This window comes from Culex pipiens, chromosome 2 (genome assembly GCF_016801865.2).
Source record: "Culex pipiens pallens isolate TS chromosome 2, TS_CPP_V2, whole genome shotgun sequence".
NCBI classification, from domain to species: domain Eukaryota; kingdom Metazoa; phylum Arthropoda; class Insecta; order Diptera; family Culicidae; genus Culex; species Culex pipiens.
Window position 1 is genome coordinate 79,179,212 of NC_068938.1, and position 25,531 is coordinate 79,204,742.

Here is a 25,531-nt window from a genome sequence, read left to right on the forward strand (position 1 = left end):
TCCGATCACAATAGTCATCCCGTTTATTCAGCTCATCTTACACAACAATATTTTACACAGCATCTGCGACGCGCGCGCGCGGTTCACATATAATTCTTCTAGTTCTTCGCGGCCGCCGCCGGCAGAACGCTAGCCACGTTCATCAGCAGGTTATCCTCGATCGCCTTGATGCCACCGCCGCCACTTCCGGCGCCCACTTCGGCCACAATATTTGGGACCAGATATTCGTCAATCTGCTGCTCTTCCGGCTTATCGTCACTAAACACCCAGTGCTTTTTGTTAAGTAAAAAGAGGATCATGAGCAGGGGCAGATGGAGCAGCGAGAAGCGGAACAACTTGCGGGAGCTCTTGCTGTCCGCTTTCTGGTGGAACTCGTAGGCGAGGTACGCAAAGTAAGCGTTCAGCGGGAGAGTCTCCAGGGCGAACCACATGTTTGTGACGTCCAGTGCCGGTGCTAGAAGGCACAGGGCCGTGGTGTAACCCGTGTGACGTAGCGAGACCCTCGTGCAGAGCTCCGGGTGGGAGTTGGCCATCATTTTGTAGCCCGCCTTCAGGTACTCGGGGCGAATGTTCCACGAGAGGGCGTTAAAGTGCGGAAACTGCCAACAGTAGAGCAGACCGGCGAGGATCCAGGCGCCGGCACCGATGTCCCCACCGGTGCACGCGGCCCAACCCATCAGCGGCGGGATGGCGCCCACCAGCGAACCGACCCACGTGTTCAGTATGCTGTACCGCTTCATCGGCGTGTAGATGCTGGTGTAGAGGATGAGGTTGGCCGCTCCGAGCGCCGCCGTCAGCTCGTTCACGCCAAAGTAGAGCATTCCGACGCCGACGGTGCTGGCGCCGAGCGCGAATCCGACCGCGTGGAGGCGACTCAGGTGACCCTGGACGAGCACGCGGTTGCGGGTGCGGGCCATTTGTGCGTCGAACGACGTTTCGATCACCTGGTTGATGGAGTTGGCGGCGCCGGACACCAGCGTGGTTCCGATTGAACAGAGCAGGAACGTGCTCAACTCGAACGGTGCCGGTGCCATCGCGTAGCCGGCCATCGCCGTCATGACCACGAGTGCTTGAATGGGGAATTTGTTTGAATTAGAGAATATCTAGTGTCAGTACCTTAATTTACTTACAAGTCAACCGAATCTTGGACAACATCAAGTAGTGGTAGATTAACCGGCTAAACCCAGGCAGGGACGTAATCGACGCCACCACCTGGCCATCGTCCTGCTTCCCCGGTTTACTTTTGCTCTCTAACGATTTGGTAATTTCATTGACTATTGCTTTGGTGTCCAACGGCACCACTAAGGGGACGGCCAGCGGAATGGCCTGGGGCGCTGCTCCTTTCGCGGGTCCATTATGCTCGTCGGATGATTTAGCCGCGCCGGACGAGCTAATCTGACTCACTGGAGCTTTGCTTACGTACTGAAAGAAAGAAAATTAGACGCATTTATTTCAATTTCACTCAAGATAACGGTGTTGTAAACAGATAAGACTCATCATCAAGGAAAATCAAAATAATCTAAAAATAGAGGTCATTCGACTGTTTGGAAAATCTACAAAAAAATATGGTAGAAACTTTTATCGTGAATTATTTAGTTGCTAATAAGCTCTAATTAGCGCCCTTATCAATCTCCAATCCAATCGACAAAGATAAACACGAAAAATCGCAGAATATTGGTTGTGTAATCATCACAACACAAAACTTCTTCTGCTGCCTTACCAATCGAACGAATCCGAGTTGGCCTTGGCGTGCGGCCAGGGAACTGCGCTGCTGGGACAGGTGCCGTGCGGCCAGGTCACACCACAGCCGACTGTTGGCCACTATCCGATGCATTTAGGACGCGCGCACCATCGTTCGCAGGAAAAATCGGGTAATTCACAGGCCACCACAGGCGCCGCGAGGATCCGGTGACTGTTTTGAAATCGATTTGCACCGCACCGCGCACCAAAAGAGTGAAAAATACGCACAGCGAATGACAGCTGGAGGCAGTCGCGTGCGTAAAAGCGTTGACAGTTGGTTGATCGATTACTTTTTTTTTCGCAGGGTTGCTGTGTGAAGAAAAGAAAATGGTTGATGGCGTTGGAGTACGCGTCCTCAATAATCTCAATTTAATTGGGTACTAAAGCCCTGGGTGCTGAATAGTGGTTCGCAAAGCGGCCTCAATTTAGAACTGTCAAAGCGGAACCAATTTACTGTTGGTAAAATACTCCCAAGACGTAGCAAGTATTGTAATCGATCAATAATTTATTTTGTCAGGCATAAAAAAAAGTCGATGTCGTCAAAATTTGAAGTGTTCGAAGTCAATTTATCCTAAGAAGAGGGTTGAAATCGAGGTTGGCATAATTCGTCACTAACATTTCAGTAAGCGCTTTATCTCACGCAAAGCCTATGTTTATGATGAAATTTGAAATTTTAACGACGAATTATCAATAACTATGAATCGCACCTGCGACATAATATTGAATAATATTACTCCGATATTATCACTGCGCTTCAAAGATTCCTAACCTCGGGACATCCATTTGGTTGCTCTTATGATTCAGTAAATTCCACCCACTTGTGACGCAATTTTTCGTCACGTAGGAAACAAAAAAGGTCTTTTTTGGCCGCCCATCGTTTAGTCTATGAACAAAACATGCGCGAAGCACTTAATTACTGAGCGAAAAGTCTAACATCAACAGATCCAAAATGTTTCAAAACAAGTCACTTCAGCAGCAAGAAATATGTCACGCTTGAGCTTGAACATAGCCTTCTACTTTGTTTATGTTTACAGCTGTAGTGCAGTTGTATTAGTGGGGAGCAGTAGGGAGCATTCGAAAATCACGTTACGCATTCTGTCTTTTCAGCACCCAGCTAAAGCCCTATGTCAATTTTTATGTACATGTATTGTATTGTATTTTTATGTCCCCTTGGAACTACAGATTGTCTAGGGAAACAGATTGGCCATATTTCTGGACACCAAACGCGCTGGACACCAAACGCCCTTTACGCCCAGCAAAACTGGCAGTGTTGCAAGCGCAAAACATACGTTGCCAGTGCCTGTTTATTTTGCATTGGCCAGTCTGTTTCCCTAAACAGTCTGTACTTGGAACGAGCTGTCAAGTAGGAGCTTTTCTGTCAAGAAGGACCGCGAGGTTAATTTTTCAAAATTGATTTAAAAAACCATTTTAAACTCTTTGTGGTCGTACCAAGGGTCATTGTACTTAGAAAAATAAGCTTTATCGCTGTAAAAAATAATATCAGCAATCTAAGCTTCATTTTAGGACCCAATTGAATATTATAAAATGAAACACAATAGCTTATAGGACTAGATTACAATGCAGTTTTGAGGAAGCATGGTAAATGTTAACATATTTGAGTTTACTTTGACCGAAAAGCCACGCACATGATAATAACACAGACAAACAGACGAGACTCTCCATACAAATTATTTTCAAAATCCATCGTCCTTAATAAATCCATAAAATCACGGTGACGCCAGCGCTGTCTGGCGAGCAACAGCCGAAACACGGCCTAAACATATACCAATACGTAGAACCGTACTGTCATGCACCTGTCACTGTTGCAGCGACCTCAAATTTAAATCATTAAATTTGTCAATTTTTCGAACCTCACCACAGTTCTGACCATGCGCGCTTACGCAAGCATAAATAATTTTACCCGTCGACTCGCGTTGCGCGACAAATAATTAAGCTTATGTACAGGTGTGGATCATGAGTCATCCTCACCTGAAAAGCCCTTTATTAAATTTCGCCAATTGTTAGGCAATCAAAAAAATGGTTAAGCTTTCAATTATGAATGTGCGATGTTATCCCACAGGGGAAATTGAGGGTGTGGCTTAACCAAATTCATTGGCATGTTTGTTCAATGGAGAATTCGACCTTCTCATTATTGACCAACATTTTTGAGAATGTTTTAGGAACATAATTTTGATATTGCCCATGACTTCCGAATTTGAGGTGTACTCACTACACCATACGGAAAGCCATGAAGAATTGCAGAGGTCTGCATAATTTAATTCATGAGGTTCATCGATGCTTCTCATCGAAACGGACCACTTTTAGTAGAACAAAATTTAGTAGAGTTTTCGGGGACTGACTATAAAAACCCCAAAATTCTTGAGGAGGGCAATTAGTTCCAGTTCTTGTTCCAGTCCAGTTCCAGTTCCAGAAGACGCCCCAGACCAGCCAGACCCGCCAGCAGCCACCAGTAGCAGAGGCCCCAGTCCAGCCGGACTTAGCGGTGGAGGCCGCAGTCCGTCGGGACTTAGCCGCCGTGAAGAGTCCGTCGGGACTTAGCCGCAGTGAGGAGTCCACCCGGGACTTAGGAGTTCGGGGTCTGGCATGGTTCGGCGAAGAGGTCTGGAGGACAAGTCTGGCTTCAACGTAGAGAATTGGCTCGACGAAGGTCTTAATGAAATTAGCAACAAAAAGTTGAGTGATGTGATCGTGCGCGTAAAAGTTGAGAGTGTTACCGCAAAAATGTAATCTTTAAAAAGTGTAATATACAAATAAGTGAAGTTTACTGATCTGTTTTGACTCTACAAGTAAATATCACAAAAATCCTGAAAGCCTAAACCGCTCGGGCCGTTCACTGTATGTGTGAGACAATCAAGCCACGTGCTAGCAAATGCCACCATCGAAATGATGTTTTTGTTTTTGACCAACCAGCAGCATCTGGGACGAAAAATCCTGACCAAATTGTTTCAAAACTAATTTGCCCTTATCGTGCGCACGATATTGCCACAAAATATTGGATCGCAGCTAAATCCGCAACCGCCAAGGTCACGGTGCACCGGGAGGAGGCTTCCATTCAAGATTTTACCACTGCAATCTTCGTAAAGATTACATTCTCGGTCGGAAGAATCGGACATTGTCATCTCCGTAGCCAGCGAACAATGTCACGGCTTTCTGCGATCATCTGCTCAACCTGGAAGAGGTATGAGCGAAGAATATTGACAATAAGCGGAAAGTACGGCTTTGCTGAGATACCTGCAGGAACGCCGCAACAATGCTCCAAACACGTAATTCCCGACATTGTCCTCGGCGGACCGACACAAGTTGAGCAGGCTCTAGGGCAGGCCACATCGACATGGTGGTCACATTTGTTTCTAATGTGATGATTTGCATTACCGGTTTATTATTGGGGCAAAAGGTAACTCCTCGCTAGTCAACCGCTCATCTGGCCTTGGCCCTAAGGGTTAAGCACTTCGAGTATACCACATACCGCGTATGGCGCGCGTACCATACGCGCATAATACTGGCCTGATACTGGCATATTATGCGCAACTTTTGGACACGATTTATATCAGTGTAGTTGTCAAAATCGATCAAAATAGTAAACAAGGCTAGACACAAGACAAGTTAATTCGGCAATATGAAAAATTAAAGATTTTGAAAAAGGATTTGTTGCTAATTCTGTTGGCAGTTCATCCGCATTTCGGGACGGAACCGAGCAGTGATTATTTGACTTCCATCGGCCAAATGATTATATTTTTATTGATTCAAACGGATAAATGGAAGGAATCCTAATCCAAGCGCAAAGATCCGGGAAAATTGACTGCGCATCGTTCACCGTCTCGACCATGATAAAGGAGGATTCTACCTTCGTTTTTCCTTCGTATCAGGGCGTTCAGGATCTTTCTCTATGGTTGCGGAGGTTCTTTTGTTCGGCGATATTTTCATTGAGTTTGTTGTGGCTGGCGGTGAGGACTTACTGGAGTTGGGGGAAGTCGAGTTTGCGCTTTTCCTTAGTTGGCAAGTTGTGAGCGACAAACATTCGACAAACATGAGTGCGGATTAGGAGTTGTCAACGACTTTTTTCAGGTCAAAAAGTTTGGTTTGGAATTGCTCTTTTTGTTCGAGCAAGGGCTGGAGCGCTTCAAACTTTTCATCGTGTTTGGCGAGGATCTCCAAAGCCTGATCCCGTTCTTGATTCAGCTCGACGATCTTCTTTTAAGTTTAAGCAACTCAGACACCTCCTCAAAGTGGCCTTCCGGTACGACGAATTGCCTCGCGACGCAGTCCGCGCCACGACAACTCCGTCTTGGGAACCAACTCAAATGAACCGTCTTTCAGGTCAAGAATCTGGCTACAGTTCTGCGTATTTGGATGCTTCGACGAACTGTGCAACAGCACTTTGCATCTCGCCGATAGCCCCAGCCAAAATAATATTCAGGAATTTAATCAGTAGGTACTTGACAAAATGTAGACAAAATCCTAAACATCCACTTTTATTACAAAAAAGAAGAAAACAATTTCGAAATCTAACCGAATGGGCAACAAGAAATAACGACTGATGGAGACGGTGTCCTCTGTTTAATGGAATGTAGAGGAATTAACCAGCGGCATCGTGCTCGTCACACAGTACCAGCGGAAACGTTGAAGCCCTTGCCGGTCCAGTTGGTGTGCACAAACTTGACCTCTTTGCCAAGCAGCTCGTACGTGTGCGCCCCAAGGTAGTCCCGCTGGGCCTGCAGCAGATTCGCGGACAGTCGCTCCGAGCGATAGCCATCGAAGAAGACACTGGGACGCCCGGCTAACGACCTCACGCCACGACTGCTGGTTCTCCACGATGTCGTTCTTGAAGAAGTTGTCCAGCAGCAGATGCGACATCGCCGGATTGCGCACGAACGCGTTCCGAATGTTTCCGAGGAAGACACTGCGGATGATGCAACCTCCATGCCACATCAACGCGATTCCATCGAAGTTCAGGTTCCACTTGTACTCGTTGGCGGCCTTGCGCAGCAGCATGAAGCCCTGGGCGTACGAGACGATGTTGGCACAGGTCAGGGCGTTGCGGATGTGCGTGAGGAACGCCTTACGGTCGGCAACGTTAAGCTTGGGGGCGGGCCGGCGAGTTGCTTGCTAGCCTTGGTACGTTCCTCCTTTAGAGGGACAGGCAACGCGAGAATACGGCCTCGCCGATCACTGTGACCGGAACTCCGTGGTGCAGAGCAGCGATCGCCGTCCACTTGCCGGTTCCCTTCTGGCCAGCCGTGTCCCGAATACGCTCCAGCAACCAGCAAAGCAAACTGAACCTAACAATAAAAAACAGCATCAGAGTTTGACGTTGAGAAATGTCAAAACTTTCCACACTGAAATAAATCTTCTTAATAATGATTAATACTGAGGTCCATACCATACGCACGATATCGAGTATGATACTGACTACATACACACTCCATACACACCTCAGTATCAGAAGTGATTTGCCCTTAGCCTTGGCCAATATTGTTTCAATCTTTCCCGCAATTCTGTTAGCCTTTAACCTTGGTTCTCCGAAGCACTCCAGAATCCCATCAATAATTTTGATTTCATTTGCTGCCTCGCACGTGCTCACGCTCATCTTTGCCAAAATAAAAACACATCACGCCGAGCATCACGAGGCGGGCGAGCTGTCACGACAGCAGCGCCATCAGCGCCGGGTGAGTGGATGCCGAATTGCATTTGAAATAACCGTTTTTGGCTCGGTTTTTGGAGGACGATGGTTCGGCCACAGAGTAACACAGAGTGAGAAGTCCGAATAAATGTCATTTTATTTTTTGGCTTGTTGGTAGCAGGCGTGCGATGTACCTGCGATGTACCACAAAGGGGAACCAAAAATCAAGTGGCAGTGGTTACTCTGTCTTACTCTGTGGTTCGGAACTCGAGTGTCACGTCTGTTTGTCTGTGATAATAAGCAGCATATTTAATGTTTTTAAAATTACCATGGTGGGGCTTTGAGTGTATGTTTGGCAGGTTAAGCACTCGCACCAAATCCATTCAATTGGGTCCTAAAATTAAGCTTAAATCAAACAAAAAAATGTAAATGGGCCAAAGCTGAAATATAAACAAAGAATCTATCCTGCTCACGTCAGTGGATGTTTACATTAAGAACGAGCAGGACAGACTCTTTGGTTACAATTCGGCTTCGGCCCATTTACATTGTTTTGCTTGAATTTTGTGATATTATCGTCCCAAACGATAAAGGAGGGCTAGTGATTTTTCACGGCAGAAAAAATGAAATTACGCGGCATGTCAATTCAAAACATTGGAATTTCGCGGTTCTCAAAAATCTGCCTAAAATCAAGGCAAAATTGTGTTATTTAAGAGTAGTTGTGTACAGGAAAGTTACCGGATGTTTAAGATACAAATATTATCCCCTGACACAAAGTATTTAAGACAGCAAAAAATTGAGAGCTCAATTTCGTGAAATATTGCAAACTTTTTACTACGGGAATTTACGATTCAATCATTCCAATTTTACCGATATTTTTTAAATTTAATTTGCTAAAATATCTTTAAAACGAAGTACATCCTTCAATGTAAATAAAAAATAATCACAACTACTCGATAAATCCACCAAAAGTACAATTAGTAGAATAAGAGATAGTAGCACGGATAGTAGTGAAATTTTAGTATTCAGCCAAAATTTCTTTTAAAACAGTTTTGTTTACCATTTCGTCGCTTGTGTGCTATATTGTGACGCGTCTGCTGTAAAAAGATAGGACGTGCCACAAGATAGCACACAAGCGACGATTTGTTATTGATAAGTCCAGAATATTAGAAAATGTTGCAAAGTGCTTAAACAATTTCTAAAAACACAAAGAACTTTTTTTTTGTACAAAATTTCCTTTTTACAGAGATTCAAAATTAAATAGCTAAACTCCTCTGCACTTTCTTTCTTTGCAGTTTTGAAAATCGTCCGTTCACATTTTTTTGTGAAATGTTAAAAAAAAAACCATGCTTTGAACGTCAAATTGTATTATCCAAGGTATGTTACAATAGGGTGTAATATGGTTGTATGGAAAAAAATAAAATTGTCCAAATCTAATGAGCACAGCAACTTTTTAGTTCCTTTTGGGGTCCTAAACAACTCCCCAAAGTTTGGGAACGATTGGTTTAGTCCTCACTTTGCGCAAAGCGATTCAATTTTCTATGGGAATTTGTATGGGGAAAACCATTTTTACCATTTTTTTTTAATTTCACGCATCACGCTGTACTTAAACCGGATTCATATTCGAATACTCTGAAAGATGCTCTACAACTTTCCCGAAGAGAGTATGGTGCTAACTTGCTCCTATAAAAAGATACAGCGTGTTCAAAACTCGTCTAAAACGTGTTTTTTGCTCGAAAATCACGTTTTAGACGAGTTTTGAGGACGCTGTATCTTCTTTCAGGGGCAAGTTAGCACCATACTCTCTTCGGGAAAGTTGTAGAGCACCTTCCAGAGCATCCGAATATGAATCCGGTTTTAGTACAGCGTGAAACTTGGATTTTTTAAATATTAAAATTCAAAAAAATGATTTTTCCCATACAAATTTATATGGAAAATTGAATCGCTTTGCGCAAAGTGAGGACTAAACCAATCATTCCCAAACTTTGGGGAGTTGTTTAGGACCCCAAAAGGAACTGAAAAAATGCTGTGCTGGAAAATCGATTTTGATATTACACCCTAATGTGACAACCAAAGCTTATTTCGCTGGAACTTTTCGTAAAACATTGTAGGTTGCACCCATTTTAATCACTCTAAGCCGTTCGACCAATTCTCATCACTTTTGCCGTTTTCCGCTATTAAATCAACATTTTCAGATGTATCAACAATGGAGAGTTGCTTGTTCACTTTTATTTCAGCTATTTATTACTTTGGAACAGTCAAAAAATCTTTATGAAAGCTGTAATTCATGATCAAAGTGCTGATAGGCCGATAATAGAAATAGGCTGAAAAAGGGTATAGTTCCCCTTATAAACAATATTATTTGGATTGCTTGAATAAAAAAAAATCGATGTTCAAATACACTTAAGGACAATTGGTTAATTAATTAATAAGAATTTCGCTGCATTTCACGGTATTTACGAAATTTCACGGTTAAGGGCAAATTTCATGGATTACGCGGCTTCCGCGAAATCGCGAAAAATCACTAGCCCTAGATAAAGCTTATTTTTATTAATACAATGACCCTCGAACCCTTACAGTCGATTCCCATCTTAGCGCATCTGGGAATACTTCCGATTCACTTGCTCTGTTCCGAGTCGTCAAGAATGGCCGTGTGCTTGAGGGAATAGTCGCGCTCAAACCTAACGTCAAGTTTTTTTTTGCGTGTCAGGAAAGAAATGCGCCATATTTATACCGTTTGCCTTCCGAGTTCCGCACACTGAGCAAAACTCCCACAGCGCATCGAAGTGTTTCGCACATGATCTGACACCCAAAACACCTGAAGTTGCGGTGATTGGACAAGACATAATTTCAATAACCAGACACCGCAGGCCAAACCCAAACAACTGCTTTCGTGTTGTGCCCTTCGTTTTGAAAAATAATATTTTTCGTTTTAAAATAGTTTTGAAAGGTTAGTGGCCTTTTTTTTGGACAAATCAAGTGTTCGCTGAGTTTCTCTTCCATTCGCACTTGAATTTTAAATGGTGTTGAAAAATAATAGTACGTACAAGCGATATACAGGTTCTCGCTTGCTAGTCGTGCACGATACCACTGCGCCGGCCGGCCAGTTGAAAACGGGAGAGTTTTTTTTTGCTACTGGTTCTAGCCTCGCTTCTAGCCTTCGATAAAAGTCGCGCTAAAAGCAATCAGTTCGCGCTAAAAGTATTAAATTCAAGTGGAAAATCACGTTGACTTTGAATAGTACTTCTTTTGTGTATATCCTAAGGTCAATTTCAAGTGTTTTCCTCATCACTTTGAATAGTTCAAGACAGTGGGAAAAAATCACGAGCAAAACACTTGAAAGGCTTGAGCCACCCGAATGAAAAAAACGTGTCAAAAAAATACCCAAAAATCAATCGCCCAAACAATTGCATTTGATTGTGATTTGGATTGATGTTGAAACATAAATCAATTGGGTCCTAAAATGAAGCTTAGATTGCTGATATTATTGTTTACAAGGGGACCATAGTTGATCCATCGAAAAAATGTTGTCTTGTCAACTTTTTTTTTGCATTAAAATAAGAAAAAAGTGATCAGAAATGGTTTTTAAGCGTGTTTTTAATCGTTGTACATAAAAATTGACATAAGGCTTTAGTACCCAATTAGATCTATGATGTGGCTTTATTCAATCATTCAAGTGTTTGGGCACTTGAATAAAAAGTGTGGCGTATTTTCAGTGTATTCAGCTTTCAACATGAATTTGATGTAAAATTTTAGCTGAAAGCACTATCAAAACTCTATTACCCAGTCACGAAATATTCTAGCAGAGCTGGTTCTGCCAAAATCCTGCTAGAACGGTGGAACATTTCTGCTACAATGCTGTAAAAATATCGAGATCTGTGGAAACTCTGCTAGAATTCTACTATAACGTCGTGATCATTAAGCAATAAAACAGAATTGAAGAACAGTGTTTTTATCCGTTGCACAAAATAATTATTTAAACGATAAAACGTAGTCCCACGACAACATTGAATAACTCGATGTTTCCCAAAAGTAACCCTGCAGAAATCGACGAACCATCTGTTTACATTTTCAGCCCAGTTTGACAGCTCCATTCAGTCGCAAATTGTCATTCCAGCAGTTGTGTTGCGTGCTCGCGAGTTTCACAACGGTGCAGCAGATCTTCGATTTTTGTTCCGATTCATCGTGACGCACATTCTTTATTATTCACAATTTTGTGAACCGAAACCATGAATTTTGTCCAGGAAAATAACCAGGTGCTGTACATCTGGGGTGGCACAATCAGCGCCGACATCGAGCAGGAGGTGAATCAGCTGAAGTCGATTCCCGGCGTCAAGGTCAATGTGGAGAATGCCGAGCGAGTTTTGCTGGGTGGGTTGAGAAATTTCTCGATTATTTTAAGTTTTGAATCTAATTTGTTGCTTTGTTTCAGGTGGTTACGGCCAGTCCCAGTTTGACATAATTCTGGCAAATGTGTCCACCGGAAACTCGGAGCTGGTGTCCCACTTGCTGAAGCTGACAAAACCCAAGGGAAAGGCAGTATTCAAGGACGATTCAGCGGCCGGAGGTGCAGAAACGGTCCGTGCAAATTTGCTGCTGTCCGGGTTCATCAACATCGCATCGGCGGAGGGAAATGGTTAGAGTTTTGTCTTATCTCACAATACGTGACCCATTATCAAACAACCACTTATCAGTTTGTGGTTTTGTCTGACGACATGACTAAACATTAAAAAAATGGTTTCGATCCACAGTCTACATCGCCGAGAAGCCCAACTACGAGATCGGATCGGCGGCCAAGCTGTCGCTGGGAGGCGGCGCCAACAAAGCCAAAGTGGCCGCCGTGTGGAAGCTGGACGTGGACGATGACGGCGAGGCCGAGGAGCGGATCGACGAGGACGAGCTACTGGACGAGGAGGACAAGGTGAAACCGTCGGCGGAATCTCTGCGCGTGTGTGGCACCACCGGAAAGCGCAAGGCCTGCAAGGACTGTTCCTGTGGGCTGGCCGAGGAACTGGACGCGGAATCGAAGGGAGCGGCGGTCGCCGCGGCACAATCGGCCAAATCTTCGTGTGGCAGCGTGAGTTTCATTTTCTTTAGTCTCAAAATAATGTTTAATCTCTACTATTAATTTTGCAGTGCTACCTGGGCGATGCATTCCGTTGTGCGACCTGTCCATACCTGGGAATGCCGGCCTTCAAGCCGGGCGAGAAGATTCAGCTGTCCGACACGCAGATGCAGGCTGATGTTTGAGAGCGTTTCAAGCTTAAATATTGTTTGAGTGTGTGAAAGAGAGGACAGTTGGAGGAGATTTACGGTGATAATAAACTTTGAGTTGAAGTATTTAAACAGAGACTAGTAACTTGTTGAACGTTTCGAAAGCCATCCCATGGTCACCGGCCGTGACCGCTCACAGAGTTCCTTTGCAACCACGTAGTTTGGTTGGTGCCTCGCGTCGCTTGCTGCCGAATTTTTACAAACTCTGCACGTTTTGGGCAGCTCCGATTCTTGGTTGAATGGTCGCCACCGCAATTGAAGCATTTAGCTTCGATGTTCTCGTTGATTGTGTTGCAAGCTTGAGTTTTGTGCTCACCTCCGCAGGTTGCACAACGACTCTTGATGAAACAGTTTCTTCCACCATGCCCAAACTGCAAGCAGTTCGAACATTGTGTCACGTCACGGTGCACTGGACGATAACGTTCCCAAGTCACGATGATGTTGAAAATTGCCCGAACTGCTTTCAGATCAGACGGCGTTGTCGATCCTTTCTCGAGATGAACCAGGTACAGTTGATCACGATACTTGATGTCCTTGTTGTGTCTCGTCATCTTGAAGACTTCGATCACGTTCAACTTAAGAGTTTTGAGCTCTTTTTTCAGCACACTCACATCCATGTCGTACAGGCCTCGGAGGACCTGTTTCATGGGGCGTTTACCTGGATCGTCATGGCTGTAGTATTCAATCACAAACAAACAGACGTGACACTCGAGTTCCGAACCATCGTCCTCTATAAACCGAGCCAAAAATGGTTATTTCAAATGTGGTCAAACTAAAAAGTGACGAACTGTCACTTTTTACACTCACACTTACCATCAAACCAAACGTTTGGTAGTAAGTGTGAGCTTTGTGTAAAGAGGGTGTCAAACTAAAAAGAGACCCCGTTCGCTTGACAACAATTGGTGTCAAACCATCGGGGTTTCAGTGTAGAATAATTTTCATGAATTTCGTCAAAACTTGATAAAACTTTAATTTCGCAATTCGCAATTTTCAGTGTAAGAACGGGCCTTGACCGATCTTATGCACCAGGTTCCCGACGAACACGCACAGCCCTTACACCTACATCTTACCCTTGCTCTGAGTCAGTACGAGCAACACGCTAGAACACGCTTTGAGTGTTCGTGCCAGGCATGCACACCTTCTTTTCCGGTTACGCATTTTAACTCGGGGGGGGGGGGGGGGGGGGGGGTACATTACGTAGGGTTTGATGTAAGTATAAGCGCCTAATCATTTATAGTGTGCCTATCAATTTTTATTAAAGCAAAAACTGTTTTATTTTAGTTTGAATTCAAAAACTAATTGTTATTTTACTATGTATCGTTTTCTCCTGAAATATTCCCTAATGCAGGGTTGCGAATGAGCGAGCGCTCACGGAAAGCGTGCTCGCTCCAGCTGGAGCGTGAGTTTTTATCAGGTAGCTCGTGCTCGCTCACGCTCACCGGAGCGTTTTGCGCTCACGTGAGCTGGTGAGCCTAAGTAGGTAGTCGTTTTTCCCTGTTGAAGCATCTGCCTGTTTTGAAACGAAGTTTCTAGAACTATCTCAGCACAGGCAGCAAAAACAAACAAGAAAGTGGTCAAACAAACAAAAGTAAGCAATAAAATGGATTTAGTCGGCGAACCGGAATATACGTTCTATTTAAATTCAGAATTAGCCAAGGAGCAGAATGATTCACTCTTGAGTGTGTAACAAAGAGCTAACTCATTCTTAATGTAAAAAATCATTGACGTGAAGAGATGCAAATTTAATTAATTGACAAATGTTTATTTTAAGTTTTTAGAATCCGGAGTTTTGACTCAAAGCGGTTTTAAAAACCCCAAAAAAAATAAAATTTGTTTTATTGGACCTTTAAAAAAACAGCAGTAAGCTTTATAAAAGTTACAATCATCCCTCATATTCGGAACATTTTAGAGAATGTCCATTGAATATTTTCAGAGGCTTGGTAGCGGAAGTGTTAGATATAATTTACTTGACGGAAGAGGAGCCACCCTTTATGTGCTAAAACATAACAATGACAATTTATATTATTTCATTCAAATGGGTTATTTCAAGCACTAGCAATTTGGAGGCTTTTGTAAAAAGAGAACTGTTTCAACAATTTTACCCTATTTTCTAGAATGAGAAAGAGAAAGTTTAACTTTATAAAAATGATCAGCCGTTTCCAAGCACTGAACGATCTGGGTGATGAATAGAGAGAATGCATACCGTGATTTTCGAATGATCCCACTTTGTTTACATCTACAAAGTAGGAGGCTGTTCAAGCACAAGCATGACTTTTTTCTTGCTGCTAAATGAGCTGTTTAATAATCAGTAGTATGTGTTTTATTTTGTCTATTTTTTGACATTTTTTGCTAGAAAATTGTCGCGTTTCGATCGGTTAGAAGAGATTTTTTTACGGGTGACGAAGAACTGCGGCGAGAGTGTCATTCTGCGATGTCGCAGATAAATTCCCTGACTGATTTTGGAATCCTGCAGCTCTTCCTGGTCCAACGAAAAAACATAGCTACTTCAAGCGAAGCTGATCCAACAAGTAGAGAGAATTTTAACTAAACCAGGTTTTTAAACGGAATCAAACAATAAAGACAGCTTCTGGGTGGATAAAACAACTTCTATTCATAATTATAAAAAATGACGATCTCGCCTTCAACTTTCTTAAGATTTCTTGACTTCAACTCCAGGTCCTCAAAAGCCACACATTTTTCATTAAAAAAAAAAATAATGATCGATAACAATACTCTCTACTTTTGGCGAACAGTAAATTGGTTCCACTTTGACAGTTCAAAATTGAGGCCGTTTTGCGTACCACTTTTCAGCACCCAGTCAACGATCTATTTAATGGAATGACTTTTGTTTAATGGTTGCTTATTCTGATCCGCACGCTGGAATGGTAGCCAACAAACTGTTTAGGTACATAAAACAGTTTAATTTTATATTTTAATCAACCAAGCATATAACATTGAATCGAACTTACCCCAGCATAAATCTTCTTGAATTATTTCATTGTTTTGTAAGTTTTTCTAAGGTTTACAGTCCTCAGGCGCTCATACCCTTCCCTTGTTTCCACTGACATGCTGCGCCTTAAGTACAAAATCTAACTAGGATTGAAAAACAAAAAAACTGTTTCAAAAAGTTAAACGATTCGCGATACTTCCAAAGTGAGCGCTCCGTGAGCGAAAAACGAGCGCGAGCGCGAGCGAGGGGCAAACGCGAGCTGAAAAAATCGGAGCAAACGTGAGCGCGGGCAAACGTGAGCTAGCTCGCGCAGCGCTCCTCCTCACGAATGAGCGAAAAGTGAGCGCTCACGAGCGGGTGAGCGCGTGAGGAACGCAACACTGCCCTAATGTTAAGTCGTGTTTATCTGTTGATATTTCTTATGTCGCGGTGTTTTGTTACAATTTTTTTTTGACCTAAGCATGTTATTCAAAAGTTTACCAAAAGTACAATAGTAGTATTTGTGTTAATCCTTCAATCATTCCATAAATTGAGTAAGGGCTCGAACCTCACTTGTTAGAAAACAATAGACAGTAAAGGAGAATATACTTTATAAAGAAGCAATAGTAAGAGAATCATAATTGTGTGTTAAAAAATAAAAAGAATAAGCTTGATGTAGTAGATGTAGAAATAGGCAATAGTTAATAAATAGAGATAACAAACAAATTAGATTATTGTTATGATGGACAAGATAAAAAATTATTCAAATGAATAAATAAAGAAGTAAATCAACAAAGAATAGGCAAATGATAATTAGACTTGGTATCACTAGTACATTAGGGGAAGGTTTATTTTAAAGAAAACACACAGTTTGTTAAAGCAGCATTATTTGGAAAAAAAGAGTGACAAGCATTGAGAGATACGAGAATCAAGAGTTAATAAAATCAAAACCAAATGGTAAACAGAAGAATTAGTGGTGAAGTACGAATCAGTAGAGCAAAATAAAAATAGGAGATAGATGGTAGCTGAGAAAGATGAGAAGAAAAATCCCGTTGTGCGATGTTTCGGGTACATCCACAGCAGTTGACTCAACATACTGCGAATCAAAACAATACCGTCTACAATCACAAATTACTTCCCTTTCCCACATTGTCGCGCCCCTTTCTTTCAGCCGTCTCGACTCTGACCCGCGGTGGTCAAAGGTTTACGATCCGTTTCTACAGGCCACCAGCTAGGTCATCATGAAAACCAAGCCAACGTGGAGGTAAGAAAATAGGACACTCGCAAGGAACCAGAGCTATACTGTTCTGATCAAATAATTCGGATGATCTAACAGAACTACGGATGTAGTTAGTTACGCTCCTTCCAGGATGTTCCTTACGTGGACGTCAACCGAAGAGCACGCAACAAGGTCAGTGCCATTGCATGCTCTTAGGTATCAATCCTTGGCCTGCAATTTCTTAGAAGTTGTTACTGAAACAAAATTGAATTTTCTTCCGAAAAAGTTTGTTTGCACTTTCTAAATAAGAAATATCGAAATAGTCTTCAAAAGAGATTATTTTTGTTGATGATTTCTTTAATTAATTTATTATTACACTCAACCAGGGATGGAGTAATCGCAAAAAAATCATTTTCGCCAGCGAACTTCCTTCACCTGCGAAAGAGAGAGGAGGCAAATCACGCAAAAGAATATCGCTCCCGAACTTCTCCAAAAAATCGATCTACTGATGATTTTTTGTGAATTTCCTTGTCAGCACCACTTAAAAATATGTATTTCAATTTGTTTACACACATTGTTCATCTACAAAATGTGACAGGTCATTTTTCGACGTGTGACGTTACACTTGCAAGTGTAGTGGTGAAAAAGATGTTCCGCCGAATAATCAAGATGATGATTTTTTTTAGATTCCTTTTACCGATCTTTCGTGCGCGAGAGAGGAGAGCCATGCTCCCTTCGGATTTTTTCTCTTGATTGACGTTCAATGATTTTCTTTTGATGATGATTATTCCATCGCTGCACTCAACTCATTTTAACATCTGCTACCGGCTCTGAAAATTCAATTTCAATTTTTATACTGGATACAATCAATTATTAATTATGTTAATGTGTGGTCAAATCCCAAATATGAGCTTGATTGGACGTAACAGAAGCTGGCTTTCCGCTACTGATTTTAGATGAGATCTAACCCGTAGAAAGACATTTTTTCTAAATTTAAGCATTCTTGTTTTCAGAAAACAGCTCCAACATTCAAAATTCATTGTTTTAGAAATTCCAAAGCTCATTTTTTTTTTAGATTTTTATAGATCCAGTTTAATCCAATCATTTATAAATTCAGATTTTTAAATAGAGGAAACATACCCATTTTAAGCCTAATAAGCGGTCGTGTTTGAATGATGCTGGATAATCTGGATTGTTCCTTGAAATTCACTAAAACCAAGTACACCAACGAGTAGAGCAACTTTTTGTGAACATTTCTGTTTATTTTCACTTTTATTAAAAGTTATGCTATTCCTTTTACAAGCATTTAAAAAAATATTTCAAAAATGCATTCTAATCAGTCGAGTGCATTGGGCCACGCCCATTTTTCTATTTTCAGCTTAGTTCTTTTTTTCTTCCAACGCTCTTTTGGGTCTGCTTAGTGCTGCCAAAATTGATGAAATTTTAAGCGAACACTCACGAAAAGTAGCATTCATAGCGAAAGTTTCCTGGCAGCACTTGCTCACTCCAACAGGCGCTGCACCAGCATGTTGGTGGTGTTGGTGGCCACCCTTTGTTCTTTATTTGCCTTCGCTTCTCGCTCGGTTTTCTTCAGCCTTCGATTGGAATGGGTATTCAAAATTGAAACGTCAAAAGACTTAGCGCGTTTGTTTTTTTGATGGCGCTTGCTAATTATTTACATGTTTCGGGATTATTTTTCAAGTGAGTGACTAACTAATGGGCAAAAGAACATGTTGCCGGTAGTTGGAAGCAATTTTATATCTTAAGCGCTTTGAAATCGTTAGCGCAAGTGAAAAGATATTGATGGCGACTTTCGTTAAGCAGTTAACCTCTGATCTTGCGTGTGGATGTGTGTGCCACCAAAATGATGAGAAATGGTCTCGCAAAATAGAAATTATGATCAAAAGTGCATTAAATTTGTTTGGCCAGTAAGTGGCATACATTTGCGTGCTTACTCGAGGCGGTGCTGTTGCTGGTATGTTTAGGGTGGGTACGGATTTTGAAAAGTTTTCAGATCAAGTTCTGGTGTGGTTCTCCTTGCAGGGCATACCCATAGGGACTCTCACGCCAAATTTCAGCTCATTTGGTTGAAAACTGGCTTGTCTCAAGCGAGTTCAAGTTTACATGGGATTTACTATGGGAAACGGTTTTCCCCAGAAAAGCATCAAATTTTCCTTAGCATGCTATGAATGCTATGAATGCTTGGTTCCGAAAACCCCGGATGTATTGCCGTTGAGCTTGATGGGGGTTGAACGAATCGACCTGGTCTCTTAGGGATAGTTGATCTCCAGATGATTCCGCTCATTTCTGGCCATCCTAGAAGTTTTTAGGGTAGGGTAGTCATCAATGAGACACTTTTGGTTTTCAACTTTCAACGATTTTTAAAATTTTTTCATTAGCATGTTTTAATGAGCTTTTAGTTGCATTATCTTTCTTTTAATGTGTTCTAACATTGACCAAAATATGAGATCGATCCGACATCTACAGCCAGAGTTATTCAACTGTCTCATTGTAGACGCACTTGGCAGGAACAATGAGACAGGTGGGGAACAATGAGACACTTTACGAAAATCAACATTTTTCTAGCAAAACATCATGTTTTTGTATTGTTTCATTGCAGGTGACTTGCCTTGAACATTTTAGAGCAATTTTGCCAACATGAAACTTTTAATAACAAAAATTACACTAAAAAGTATTGAAATTTTGTAAAATCCATATATTAATGCCAAATAACTTAGTATTTTTGGTTAAATGAAGTTTAAACTCTATAAATATGCCAAAAATCACATTTAATTCATGTTTTGAAAGATTTCCATCGATTTTGAAAAGTTTATTGAAGAAAAATCAAAGTGTCTCATTGTTACCCATGGGCTGAAATGAGTGGGGAACAATGAGACAGCCCTGGATTCCGGGTATATTCTAAATTTTGGCCAAATCTAATGAAAGGACGTTGTAGCCCAACTTAATCCCTATGGAACGTCGAAAGAAATTTGAAGAAATATTAGTTTTGGTGTAAATTGCAGCCTACGAGCGAAAAAGTATTTTTTGTCCATAATTTACTTTTACACCCCATAATCAAACATCTATGAATTACTTTTCAAAGGAGCGTCCATAACCAAAGCCACTAATATGGCAGACGTGCATCCAGTAGACACACCTTTCCCCCAAATATGAGCCTGATTGGTTGAAACTACGACTTGTGAGAGCCATTTTATCATTGTTCCCCGTGTCTCATTGATGACTACTCTACCCTACATGTTTTCCCCAGGCCTGTAGGAGCGAATGAATGAAAGTTCAAAATTTCCCATAGTAAATCCCATGTAAACTTGAACTCGCTTGAGACAAGCCAGTTTTCAACCAAATGAGCTGAAATTTGGCGTGAGAGTCCCTATGGGTATGCCCTGCAAGGGGAACCACACCAGAACTTGATCTGAAAACTTTTCAAAATCCGTACCCACCCTAATGTTTATAGCCTGAATAGTATTTTTGGAGCTTTAGCTTTAAAAAAATTAAAAAAAAAAACAGAATCAAAGAATTTAAAATTCTTTAATATTAAAAACAATCAATAGAACAAAAATTCATGAATTCCTAAATTCTTCAATTCTTATATTCTGAAATTCTTGAACCTTTAAAACCCCTTTAAAAACGACCTTTAATAAACTGCAGCATTTTTAAATTCTGAACCTTTCAAAAAATGAAAAACTGCAGAATTCTTAAATTCTTAAATGGTACACTGCCCATAATTGAAAATTCGGCTATTATGCCAAATCAAGTATTCCGAGAAAAACGCGTTTTAGTGTTTGACGCAAAATCTCCGTCAAGGTAATTTCCCATAAGAGTGGCATATTAGCCGTTTGGTTTTTCGCATCGGCAGCCAAGTCTAGACACTATTTCAGTAAAATTCAAGTTCCAGAAGATGCGTTGGAACGTCCTCTACCACCTGGTGCTAATATCTCGTTTTTGCCAAAAGTGGATATTAGCCGTTTTTTCAATGGTGGGCAGTACAGTTTTTGTCACCATCATAGATTACAGAAAATCTGATAACTTTGAAGCATTGTTGAAGTCATATTTATTAGGTTAGAGAAATTTTGAGAAAAAAATAATACAAATTTCGTGTTACGATGTTTCTGAATGACACTTTGGCGAGGATCATCGAGTACGAACTGCATTTAAATTATCAAATCCTTAGATTCATGAATTTGAAAAAAAAATCAATTTTATAATTTTTTATTCTATTTTTTTAAAAAGGCGCGGATTTTTTTTCGACTTCTCCGTAACAACCCTGAGAGAAAATGAAAAAAAAAACGACTGCTTAGTAACGGTGTCAAAGTAAGAGTTAGGATTTATCTTGGATTTTATTCACAAACCAAATCATAGCCTACTAACAAAACTAGTGTTCAATGGAACACTTCTATCCGATTTTCTTCAGAGAGAACTGTCATTTCACCACACAAATATAGTATTTCTTGACCATGAAGCTAAACCAGGTTGATCGATCATGGGGATAAGGAATACAGTATATTAAACGGCGAACGAATAATTCAACAGACGTGCGTCATCTAAGATTATGCGAGAAGCTGCAGCTGCTTTTAGTACTCGACCAATTGTGCAAACACGAGCTAGTATGGAAGACACAAAAGCTGATTATCTTCAGGGTGCAATTATCGTAAGCGGGTCTAGAAACCGAGTAGAGGATGGCTGTATCGCTATCCAAAATGATCTATGGCTTTCCACGCCTGGAAGTAGCTTGATTTGTGTACATATAATCAATGGTTGTCCAAGATATTGTCAGCAGTCAACATCTAATACCTTCGACTATAGCTTCTAAAGAACGTTTTCAACGCACGATGGAAAGTTTTGTTTATATGTATAGTTAAAATAAGCAAACTGGATAAACATAGAAGTGACAAATTAATCTGTCAATCATACGTGCTTGACAAACAACTTTAGATACTTGAATATCACATCCTGAGATGGGAAAGGGCATCTTTAGGCGTTTTATTTCGCTTCGTGAAATTTTGGATTGCACTCCAGCCATTTGGGACGTCATCAACAAAAAGAACCCAATCTTCCTAACTAAAGTTGAAATTTTATAAAGTAGGTAATCATCTCTTTACTTACAACAGCTCTTACAACTTGACGTGCGTCGCCTGCAGTCCCGTCGCGCCGCCATTCTTCTTGGCCTTCTTCTGGCCTGCCAGCTTGCCCTTGATCTGCGTGCTGACCTCATCCTGCAGCTGGGAGAAGAACGCCGTGGACGATTTGGACGTGGCGCCCTTTCCCTCGACCATCGTCGACACGTTCTTCGCCTTGGCCACCTTCTTGAGCAGCTTTTCCTGCTGCTCTTTTCCCTTCGGTTTGATGCCCTTCTCGAGCAGTTTTTGCTCCTTTTCCGCCTGGCGCTCGAACTTTTCCCGCTGGAAGCGCTTCTTGAGCCGTCGCTCGCGGTTCTTGTCGGCCCGGGCGCGCTCGTCCTTGCTCATGACGTCGCCCTTTGGCCGGTTGTGCACCTCTTCGGGGGCGAGCAGGGTGGCGTCGCTGGTGGCCACCGGTGCGACCTCTTCCATGTTGATCGCCGGGGTGTTTGTGATTATCTTGAGCTCCGGGACGGCCGGCCGTGGCGTGTAGTGGAAGTTTGAGAGGGCGTCCAGCTGGGCGAGCAGGGTCTTCATCGCGGCGCGGATCTGACGGTGCTCTTTGGATTCTTCTTCGGAGGCGTCCTGGTCGGCGGCATCTGGGTTGGCCTTCTCGAGCTGCTTCAGGTAGTCCCGTTCGTAGATTTGTGCCAGCGATTCCTTGCTCTTTTCACCGTCCAGCACGAGTTGCTTGCGGTACTCGCGAGGGTTATCCGGCGGCCGCACCTTCCGTTCGACGTCGTCCCAGGCCTTGTTCTTGACGCGTTGCCGGATGATGTCCTCCAGGCGCATCGTCGTTTCCTCCGTGATGACCGGCGCCGGTCGCGTTGTCGATTCAAACTCGAGCACCTCCTCGAGAAGGGAATTTTGCGGCCGCGTGTCGGCGGAGATCTCTCCCTTCAGCTGCCAAGGTTTAGCGTCGAGCAGTTGATTTTCCATCTTCTCGATTCGCTGCTGAAGTTTCTCTTGCCGCAGCTCGAAGGACGATTTTGGACCGTCGTCGCGCTTTCTTTCTTCTTTCTCGGCACTTTCTTCCTCTTCAGCGTCGGATTTCTGCTCCGCTTCACTCTCCGAAGACTCGGGCCGCTCGATGGGAACCTTTTTACTTGTACTCCCAGGTAGGAAATCTCCCGATGCGTTGTACAGCTCAAACCGTAATCGACGATTTCGTTCCACTTCGTCCTCGGAATTCAACTCCTCTTCGGATTCAGGTTTGCCTTCTTCTGCTTCGGAACCACTTTCGTCTTCCATTTCCTGATCTTGTTCGCCATCTTCATCCTGCTCGTCGTCCTGTTCCTCATTATCGGAATCGCCCTCCTCATCGTCATCGAAGAAATCAGAATATTTCAAGTCCTCTTCATCACTGTCGTCCTCATCCTCCCCAACATCCGCACTGAAGTAATCGATCTCGATCAACGGATCCACATCCGGCTTGCCCTCCTGCCGTCTCATTTCCCGCTGGTCCTCCTCGTCCAAAAACTTGGCCATGTCGTCCAGTCGGAAGAATTTATCGTCCACAATCGATCGCTTCGCTTTCTTGCCCTTTTTAGTCGTCTTGCCCTTACCATTCTGCTTCTGCACCGGAACCCCCTCATCCTCATCTTCACTCCCACTCGCTTCCCCGTCCATGTCCTGATCCTCTTCCTCATCCTCCCCTCCCAAATCTTCACCATCCCCCTCCTCCCGGAACGCAAGCTGCAACCGTTTAGATCCCATCGACAGCAGTTTCGAAGTGGCCGGCAGATCCTGCCCGAGCAGCTGTTCGTTCTTCAGCTCCAGCTGTTGCCAGATCTGCTCCTCGTCCATCTCGTCGACGATCAGCTCGTCCAGGAAGGCGGCGTTCCGGCGCTTGTCCGTGCCGGTCAATTCCACCAGCTGACCGTGGTCGTACAGGGATTTGACCAGCGATTTGATCTTTTCCGCGCGGGCCGTTTGGGCGCTGTAAACATAATCACAAATGTTTGAATAGCTCTAAAAAAACAGCTAGTTAAACTTACGACAGGAATATTTCCGGATTTTTCGTGTGCTCGCGGAACTTTTTGAGCACCATTTTCAACCCCTTCTTGGAAGGGGTTTCCCCGTTGGCGGTTTTGACCATTTTCCAATGCTATGCAATTAAAAATCGCTTGCAGCAGTAACAGTGCGTGAAAACAACTTTAAACTTGTAATAAATGTACTTATTTTACACAAAAATCCACATTTCGGTAACAAATTTTGAAACCGAACAAAAATGCGCTCTCCGAATGTCGCGTGTTTTTATTCTTGACAGTTCTCGCACGTGTAAACACTGTGAGGGAGCAGGGCGGTTACGCCGTACTGGCTTTACACCGCACTTTATTTTTCTCGAAAAGAAAGACACAGATGGAATTGTACCAGACTGTGCTTATTTTCGGATAAAATCTGGAGTTTTTTTTAAAGGTTCAATAAACCAAATTTTCCAGGGAAAATAATTTTCAGGTAAAATTGCAGTTTTGAAGCAAAAGACCAATGTTGGTTTCGCTTTTGTTTGCAAACAACATCGTGTTTGTCCCTGGGACTAACACGATTCCAAAACAAAACAACCCAGTTTCCACATTGGACCTTAGCAGCAAAGGTCTATCAGGATTTTAAAAACAAACAAGGTATCATTGACATTGGCCTTTTGGGAAATATATATTTTTTCATACAAAAATCGAACTTTTAATACTTTTTCGATATGTTGCGATAGATTAAGATACTTAGCATCGTTTGCAGAGAAAATGTGGTTTGTTTACATTTTCGACTTAGGGCCTTTTACATTGTTTTGCTTGAATTGATGTTTTCTAAGTCTCACCCAAACAACACACCATTTTCTAATGTCGATATCTCAGCAACTAATGGTCCGATTTTAAATGTTAAAATATGAAACATTCGTGAAATTTTCCGATCTTTTCGAAAAAAATATTTTCAAAATTTTTAAACCAAGACTAACATTTCAAAAGGGCCAAACATTCAATATTACGCCCTTTTAAAATGTTAGTCTTGGTTTAAAAATTTTGAAAATATTTTTTCGCAAAGATCGGAAAATTTCACGACTGTTTTATATTTTAACATTGAAAATCGGACCATTAGTTGCTGAGATATCGACATTGAAAAATGGTGTGTTGTTTGGGCGGGACTTAGAAAACATCAATTTTCCTGTTTTTAAACCATTGCATGGCAATATCTCAGCAACTAAGGGTCGTATCAACAAAGTTCAAAAATGCAAAATATAGAGAATTTTCTCAGCTTTTCAAAAATATTTTTTTCAAAAGTGGGCAAACATGTGCACTAATTTTAAAAAATGAAAAACTGCGACTATTTTCAAAAAAGTCACCTAAAAATGGATTTAACTTGAAAACGGTGCACTTTATCAAAATTTACTAATGTACTTTTTGATTGCAAATCAAGGTTAAAGTAGATGTTCAAACAAGACAACTACTGCATTTATCTCAAAATCGACAAAAATACATATGGGACGGACTTGCTTAGAGCGGCAGTACACGAAGTACTAGTCTTTTCGCTTATCTGTGACTTTTCATTACACCGTCAAAAGTCATCGCTCCGACGGACGCCGAACCACCCTGTTTTTCGCGACA

The 25,531-nt window shown here is 42.2% G+C and overlaps 3 protein-coding genes and 1 pseudogene across 4 annotated transcripts; 1 reads left to right on the top strand and 3 right to left on the bottom strand.

Moving 5' to 3' along the window:
* On the bottom strand, positions 1–1,959 carry LOC120422988 (protoheme IX farnesyltransferase, mitochondrial). Its single transcript, XM_039586598.2, has 3 exons — positions 1,721–1,959; positions 1,131–1,422; positions 1–1,069 (listed from the first exon to the last, which is right to left on the bottom strand). Exons 1-3 carry the CDS (start codon positions 1,832–1,834, stop codon positions 99–101), a joined length of 1,377 nt encoding a protein of 458 aa, XP_039442532.1. The 5' UTR covers positions 1,835–1,959; the 3' UTR covers positions 1–98.
* A 74-nt stretch (positions 1,960–2,033) lies between these two features.
* Positions 2,034–24,202, bottom strand: LOC120422985 (U3 small nucleolar ribonucleoprotein protein MPP10). 2 transcript variants are annotated; one of them, XM_052708944.1, is made up of 3 exons: positions 23,933–24,202; positions 21,922–23,874; positions 2,034–2,049 (listed from the first exon to the last, which is right to left on the bottom strand). In XM_052708944.1, exons 1-2 carry the CDS (start codon positions 24,031–24,033, stop codon positions 21,930–21,932), a joined length of 2,046 nt encoding a protein of 681 aa, XP_052564904.1. In that variant the 5' UTR covers positions 24,034–24,202; the 3' UTR covers positions 2,034–2,049; positions 21,922–21,929. The 2 variants fall into 2 exon arrangements, with proteins under 2 accessions (XP_052564904.1, XP_039442530.1); XM_039586596.2 differs by lacking the exon at positions 2,034–2,049 and having other exon boundaries at positions 21,878–23,874.
* On the bottom strand, positions 6,174–7,202 carry LOC120422994 (6-phosphogluconate dehydrogenase, decarboxylating-like; annotated as a pseudogene).
* On the top strand, positions 11,482–12,724 carry LOC120422983 (anamorsin homolog). The gene is made up of 4 exons (XM_039586593.2): positions 11,482–11,749; positions 11,811–12,014; positions 12,130–12,455; positions 12,515–12,724. The coding sequence occupies exons 1-4, from the start codon at positions 11,608–11,610 to the stop codon at positions 12,626–12,628; spliced, it is 786 nt and encodes a 261-aa protein (XP_039442527.1). The 5' UTR covers positions 11,482–11,607; the 3' UTR covers positions 12,629–12,724.
* Positions 24,203–25,531: the final 1,329 nt, after the last annotated feature.